An 8491-nucleotide genomic window follows, 5' to 3' on the forward strand; every position below is an offset into this window, starting at 1 on the left:
TGGAAAAGAATTGGAATAGAAATGAATAAAACAGGTAAGTAAATATTTTTGCACTATAATTATATTTTAAGATTTAACACAGTATTAATGTCTATTTACAATATCGTTTTGCCATGGAATAGAGCCCTCATCAGACCTAAAGTAATCTTTAAACATCTCCCGTACTGTCATACCATCTAATGCATTGTTCATATTATTATCGTTTTCTAAATTAATGCTTACACTTGCTATATTTTGGCTTTCTGTGCTTGTACCACCTATGATGAAATTGTGTAAGCAAGTACATGCTAAAATGATATTATCAACATATTTTGGTTGAACCTGAATTCCTTTTTGACATAATTCGAAACGTTCTTGAAGTATACCAAATGCATTTTCGACGATACGCCTGGCTCTACTCAAACGATAATTGTATATTTTCATTGCTTCATCTGTCAATCGATCGCCACTAAATGGTCTCATAATGTTTGTGGTTAACGGAAAAGCCTCGTCTGCTACAAAAACATACGGCAACTCAAGATCTGTCCTCGGTAAACGTTTTTTTGGGGGAATATCGAGGGCATTAGAAGTCAATTTTTTTCCAAATATTGAGTTTTGCATTATACCTCCATCACTATTTCGTCCATATGATCCTACATCTGCAATCACAAATTTATAATTTGCATCCACAACCGCTAGTAGTACGATACTGAAAAACTTTTTATAGTTTATGTAGAGACTTCCACTATTGCGAGGTGCTTTTATCTTGAAATGTTTACCATCTATTGCACCGATGCAGTTCGGGAAATTCCATTTTTCATCAAATTCCATCGCGATTCGCGTCCATTTTTCCCTTGTTGGTTTTGGCATAACACTAGGTCTTAGGGCATTCCAAATGACTCGGCAAGTTTCATGTACGATAGAGCGCACTGTACTAAACCCCATGCGATAGCTGTAACCTAGAGACTTGAAGCTACTTCCCGTGATCAAAAATCTGAAAGATAATATAATTAGGGGTAAGTGAGGCAGAGTGAAAGACAGGGCACAGTTAAACAAAGTCAATTAAATAATACAGTTTACGTATTTATATATAATTATGAATTCCTCATGATATTTTTCCGTCACCGTAATGCCAGTGGTAATTTCTACTTAGAAAAAGATTAGCTCAATATAATCCCATAAACACAGCTGGTGCTAACCTAGTCACTATCTAAGGCCTTTTCCCATTACCTACTTATTCTGTTTCTATACCATTTTACCTGCTTATGTTTTGTTTTAGGTGAAGAATGCCAGAAAATATGGGGTAATATACGTAATAATTTTAGGAAAGCTCTGAATAACAGAAAAACAAAGAGTGGTGACCCGTACACAAAGCGACGCCCTATCAAGTTTGAAAAAGAGCTGGAGTTTTTGAAAAAATTCATTCAGCACAGAAAACAAACCTCGAATCTGGACTCCTCTTCAGAGGATACGCAGACTTCTTTCGCAGAATCCGCTGTCAATGATAATGATGAACGTTCAGTTTCGCGAATGACCAATGATTCACACCATTCCTTAATAAGACCAGAACCTACAACAACTGCTGAAATACTAAATAAATACATTGAATCGAAAAAGGAGGTGGACCCCATTGATTCGTTCTTTCAAACAATGGCTGCCACAGTAAAAAAACTACCAGAAAGAGTGCAGGTCCAAATAAAGAGACAAATATTTAATGTGGTAACTGACGCCGAATTAAAATACATAGAGGGAACTCCAGCTCCAACATCTGAAGATGTCTCTAGCTATGAAACCACCTCAGGCTCTGGTTATGAAGCTGCTTCGGGGTCTGGCTATGGAACCGCCTCAGGCTCTGGTTATGAAGCTGCTTCGGGGTCTGGCTATGGAACTGCCTCAGGCTCTGGTTATGAAGCTGTTTCACGGTCTGTTTATGGTACCGCCTCTGGCCCTGGCTATGAAGCTGCTTCAGGGTCTGGCTACAAAACTGCAGTTTGTGAATACGAAACTAATCTAAACTAGTAGGTACTCTAAATTAAGTAAAAACAAATAAAGATCCAGGGATTATCAGTGAGAAGGTTTATCAGTGCAAAAACTTGAAAATCGTTATTATGTGTCTACAATACATGATTGTACTTGGCAAAAAATATTGTTTTTTTTTTTTAATTTAATAAAAGAAGAAAAAATAAAACTTATACAATCATTTAACTACCCACCTCAAACACAAGGATAATCTCTGATCGGCTTCAATGGGGTTGCGAAAATTGGTCCTCTGTTTTTCGATATATGGTCGACATATATTCAACAGTGCTTGAAATTTCTCATAATCCATTCTATGATAGTCATAAAATTTTTGCACGTCGTATTTTAAATCATTAAATAAATTATTGAATTCACCCTTTGATTCCCTTTCTTTCCATAAATTATCAACCCAAAATCTTCTTCTATCCCTATTATTAGCCTGTGCACCTTCTTCTTCATCTGCAATAATCGATATCAACACCAAATCCCAATCTACCATTTTAAAACTGAGGCACACCAACACTCGATCAAACGCAACTGAAGACTAAAAGTGTATCAGGCAGCAGGAGTCGCTGAGGCGTGCTTTGTCGTGCCGCGGCACGCCGTGGCATGCCGTGGCAAAGTGCTGGAATGCCGCGGTATCTAAGCGGCCAGTGTGCGCTGACTCACGGCAAAATCCCTTGCCTTGCCGTCCCGGTCTGCGTAGGCCTTATAGCAACTAGAGCTGATCTTCCAATGTCCTGACCTATTAAAATTCAAATGATATCTGTTATTATAAAATATTATATTTTTTCATTGTGAATTCATGGTCTCTTCAAAATTGTTTGGCGACACACTCTGGTCCGTAGTACAGTAATTTGTTATTGCCAGTAGGAACGTAAACGTATACTACGAATGATATTATATTTTAAAACTGATTTTTTTTTTGTTTATACCGGAATTAAAGGTATGAGTGTACTTAATACGAGTATATCAAGTCAAATAATCTGTCAGGTATTTAAAATATATTTCAATAAAAATATTCTTTATTCGATGTTTTATATTTTGCGCGTATTCATAGCAATTTTGTTTATTTAATATTTATTATGTAGCAAAATTTAATAAGAAACAACTTTTTACGATAAAATCAATAATGGTAAAGCTTAAGAAATATAATATTTGAACTAAATATAAAATATAAGTTACATGCATACAGCCTATTCCACCTATGCTGATGCCTCACGCAATAGCGACCTGGAGACTGAGGACTGAGTAGAAGCTTGTATTAGATTTGGATTTTGTGTGAAGTTCGTATCAATATTGTGCTGTAGTTTATAGAATCTATCTATGTAAAATAATATAAAATATAAAACAGAAATACTGTTAATTGTGATGCGCAATCACTCAAAACTTCAATTTGATAGAGTATATTACATAGACATTACTTTCTTTTTACTTTTTTGCTTTACTTTACTACTAAGTGAGCCACAAGCAAAACGTGTCGTGACTGAGCAAAAAACATCATGTTTCTCATTCACTCTTTAAGAAATTCAGAGAAGAACTAACAGATGAGATTTAAGAACTCAGCCACAATAAAACTCTTCACTTATCCATCACTCGACTTCGCATAGTACGGGTCACTTTCAGTTTCTATAAACCACCTCCTGGACTTGATGCATGTCCCCTACCACCCCTTCCATCCCTCCTTCTGTGTCGCAGCTCCAAGTGCCTCATGCCATCCTATTACTTGTCACGTAAAATTGCAGTTACTACTACTACTTTTTCTACTTTTATATAGAGCATCTACATGCAAAATTTGGAGGAGAATATTTTTTTCTTTGTGTCTTCATGTTGTCGTGGTATTCCCCTATGCAGGTTAAATAAGTCTAAGTATTTGTCTATAATAAAAGTAAGGATTTTAGCAAAAATATTCTTTTCTACCAACTAAAGGGTTATGGGTATTCTGTCATCTCATCATTTTAAGAATTCTGTCATTCTGTCATCATTTTAAGAAATGATATTTCTTAAAATCGTACAAGAGGAACAGAGATTTTGACGGGTTGCAGCATAGTAGAAAGAATTTATATACCCCTTTTAGTTTAGCAGTGGATTTGAGCACAGAACAGTTTTACCTATTCTGTGGATTTGAGTGGGTGTTGATTGAAATCAAATCCAAATCAATTTATTCTCATAGGTAATGGAAATTGGTAGGAATGTTTAAATAATAAATTTTGATACGGTTACAAAATATAATTTTCATGAGTATCAATTTGTACTTAATTATTACTTTCACAGGTAAACACTATCCTTACATATATAAATTACGTGACACGTTGTAGTCCGCGATGGACTCCTAAACTAATGAACCGATTTTAATGGGGATTACTTCATGGAGTGCAATTTGATCCAACTTGAGAGATAGGATAGTTTTTATTTTGATTTGGGACCCAATATTTTTACCTTGAATATTTGTTTTGTATGGACATATTATCTATGAGAAAATTTAGTTCGCTGTGAAACAATTTCATTATAACAACAGGGACCATTTTTTACGAAGTAATTCTTGATGTTTTGAAATATTATTGGTAAATTCCTATAAAACAGTATTTTTTTATTATCTATAGAACAGTGTCTGCCGGGTCAGCTAGTATATTATAACGCAAATAATTATTTTATTAATATTAGTAAATAATTTAATTTACTCATGTGATGACACTTGAAATGCTTAAAGCGGCTTAAATTAAACGTCCGATTGGATGCTCATCTATGAGTCTTGGTCTCCAGTTGTGGGGCCATTTACTTCATTACTATGATGTACTTATAGAAATTGTATTCCTCTCCAGGAACGAGGGTTTGGATCACGCATCATCTATAAATTTGAGTACTTGTAAAGAAAATTTGCATAAAATAAAAGTGAGTAAACGTAACAGCTTCGCCGTGTTTCCTAAAAACGCTGTCTCTCTGTCTGTCAAAGTACAAATAGCCAGACTGCTAACATTTTGAAATATAGTACAAAACTAATTGAAGCATATTTTAATATTTACTCATTAGTATTGCTAAAATTAGCCTAGATTGCTAATTCCAAAATCTAAAATATAAATTAAAATTAAATTTTTATTTTACAAAAGCTTAAAAAAAATCATTTTTATGTTTATAACTTCTCAGGTCAGAGGCATATCGTATCTAATGGATTATTATGACGTTAAGCAAGTAAATTAAAAAAAAAATTGAAATTTGATAATTTGTACAATGGAAGAAAAAGGGGTTTGTTTTTGTGTGATAGTCCACCGTAGACTTAACCGTTTTCCTTTACTAACTTAAATTATATCACAGAATCAAAATTGTATTTTTATAGGTTGATATGATAATAATTATGCATACTTATACGGTAAGTACACCTGAAGTCTGTCTGTCTGTACCGGCTTCTTCCGGCGGACCTTAACTGCATGCATTCTGCATTGGACTACTAGGGCTCTATAAGATCGATCCGGTATTCAAGTATTCTATTGATTTTATATACTGCGCAGCACTTTCAATTTGAATGAGCACAATTCCTAGGTTTCATGATATTGATTGTAGTTACCGGACACTTTCGTGCTTCTATGTGTTCCTGGTGATCCAGTGCACGTAAAATGCAGTTAATTTTGTAGTCACGTGACCTACAGTTTATGAAAACTGTGGCCGTATTTGTCATTATTGACATCATCTGATATTTACTATATTCCACAGACTACTGAGAGTGCTAAATTCGTTACTTTATTTATAAATGTTATAAGACATGGAGCCAGCCGAAGACATAATAAAAGACTTCATTGCATCTTTAACTGTTAGGGTGGAGGGCGCAATGTCCAAAAGATACGTACAACTTACTTGATTTTCTTAACTTTTTAAATAAGCCTTTACTCCGCAAAAAAATAAATATTTAGAACAAGTTTTTGCCAACAAAAAGAACAGGAACTCATGAAGCCCAGCTAAACAGTTTAAACGTGTAGCATTCGCGGTTATCAAACAAGATAATATGAAAACTAGAAGTGAAAGTGAGCAGTTTTTCCACATGGTATCTGACCGTCTAAGAAACATTACCACGGTCCGTAATGTAAAGAATAATATTGTTCTATTACCTTGTACTTGCTGTTCCGACGAAGTTTGAAATAGTTTCCTTAAAGAAACATTTATTTATAGACATTGCAACTATTTTGCCAACTACGTTTTTATTATTTATGAATAAAGCGGCAATAATGATTAATACATATTCTAAGGCACAGCCCGCTGACAGACGCACGGCTGGACAGACGAGACATTGTTTACAGCGGGCCAGAAAACAGTTCCCATGTGTTACCATCAGATACATAATCCTAATGAAAGAACTCATAATCAACTTTGCACTGCAATGAATTTATGGCTGCAACAAGAACGTGGTGCATAGTTCGTGCATCGGATGACCAGGAACTCATAAAATAGTAGGGAGTAGGAACGAGTTAGCAGACTATTCCAGAACTGGATCAATAACATGAAACCTAGAACTGCGCTGACTGAAATCGAAAGTGCACAGTATTTCAGATGCAAGCTGACAGTCGTAGCCGTAGCCATGTGAACTGTTTTATAATAAGCGGGTCTATGTCATCTTCGTTTGTTTGCTTCAAAACTGCGATGATAAAAATTATATTCAATTATATTGCTGGCTGTTGCCTGATAATTACTCTGCATTATCATCAACATTTTAATTTGCAAATTTCTGTCATATGAATTAATTCAGTTTCACACTAAAATCGCAGAACATGCAGGTTTTACTCGTTCTTTAATCAAAAGTAGCCTATGTGCTAAAACGGCAATTTCATACTTTAACTCCTATCATTCAGTGTATTTGGCCCAAATTATTGTATATTTTAAAGAAACAGCTTATTATAAATTTATTGAAACAAAACATGATTATGTTAAAATAAAACTATCATTACGGGGAAGTGTAGATACCAAGAAGCTAGCGTCGCCGCGTTGGATAGCTAGGCGGATCCGATGACCGAAATAGCTGCCAACACTTGGCATACCAGTAGCCCTACTGGGGCGCGTATATAGTACTATGTATATTCTCCGCGCTTCTGGGCCCCACGGAACAATGGTCTCGACACCAAACAGCACAAAGATGTAAGGCTCACTGAAAACGACATATTTTCCACGTTTGTTGTCTTCGGCAGTAGAAGCAGGAACTGACTTAAAATGAGCAGGATCCAGAGTGTCGATGCAAGTCACGTCCCACACCAGCGCCCTTACCCGTGCCCCAGCCACCAGCGTCATTCCATCAGGACGCTTGCCATCGCAGCGGGTATATTAATTTGGTCCTAAAACAGTTGGTATATTAAGAGCGACAATTACCTTGCGGATGACTTCATTGATGCTGACGTGACGAGTTGACGACTAACACGGCCTGCCAATTTACACAGCCATGATAGCCTATGGCGCCCAAGAACATCTAGCTGGACGCCACATCGACATTGTTGGGGTTCATTCATGGCGTAATACGCATATTGACAATGTCATATTGTCAAATAGCGTTCGAATCGGAGCAGAAGGCAACGTTTCTAAGCAAAAGCCCGACTTATTTTGTGTCACGGCCAAAAGCCGAGCACGCTGTGTTCTGTCAGTAGATGTGATCAAAAGAACATCAAAAGCTGACTTACAAAGAAGTGCGTCCCATGCTATTTGACACTTTAAATCGTCTGAAAATTTTTGAATATTTGCAATATTTAGCCAAGCATTGTAGCTTTGTTTAATTACGCAATATCTGAAATAACTGGTACATGATTTATGATTCTAGTAAGAAAAGGTTGCGCACTATGAACTGAAGATAGAAATGCTGGTAAGGCAACAATCGAACCTTTGCGAGTACCCAAATCACGAAACTGTATCGGTAAAGAGGCTTGAGACCATGCATGATCTGTAAAGGCGCAATTGAAGACGGTTTCTTTTTAGAAGTGAACCATGAATGAAATTTAAATACCCAATTACCAGACCAAAAGGTGAGGGCTAAAATATTCGCTTGTGAGCTTACAAGTTTGTCTACGCATACGAATATTATGTGGTTAAGATAATATAAGGCCTTTTATAATTAACTTTTAGTCAACTATATTGAAAAAAACATAGTAATATAGGAGTTTTCAAAATTTTATTACATATTGAAAATGAAGTTAACAAAAATAATTTAAAAATTTATTAATATACAAATTCACTTTGCCCGGAAATATGGGCCCGATTGAAATAATTGAATTATTTTACAGGTATCGAAATGATCTTTAATAAAATATCATTTCGATACCTGTAAAATACCATTAAAAGATATATAGAATTTAAAAAATGTGAATCGTAAATAATGCAATAGTAAAATAACTCGAAGAGCTTAAAATCGTCATAAGTACAATTTGAAGCGTTCAGGAGTTGGAGGAGTTAGCGGGAAGTTACGTCACAGATAGCTTTTGCAAATCATGTATACCTGGTACATGACACCTACGTTCAGGTTCAC

General features: G+C 35.6%; 1 protein-coding gene across 2 annotated transcripts; it reads right to left on the minus strand.

Moving 5' to 3' along the window:
* Positions 1-39: 39 nt before the first annotated feature.
* Positions 40-2705, minus strand: LOC126978661 (uncharacterized). 2 transcript variants are annotated; one of them, XM_050827652.1, is made up of 3 exons: positions 2193-2705; positions 759-973; positions 40-638 (listed from the first exon to the last, which is right to left on the minus strand). In XM_050827652.1, the coding sequence occupies exons 1-3, from the start codon at positions 2495-2497 to the stop codon at positions 85-87; spliced, it is 1074 nt and encodes a 357-aa protein (XP_050683609.1). In that variant the 5' UTR covers positions 2498-2705; the 3' UTR covers positions 40-84. The 2 variants fall into 2 exon arrangements, with proteins under 2 accessions (XP_050683609.1, XP_050683608.1); XM_050827651.1 differs by having other exon boundaries at positions 40-973.
* Between the last annotated feature and the right edge of the window lie 5786 nt (positions 2706-8491).

This window comes from Leptidea sinapis, chromosome Z, assembly GCF_905404315.1.
Source record: "Leptidea sinapis chromosome Z, ilLepSina1.1, whole genome shotgun sequence".
Classification (NCBI taxonomy): domain Eukaryota; kingdom Metazoa; phylum Arthropoda; class Insecta; order Lepidoptera; family Pieridae; genus Leptidea; species Leptidea sinapis.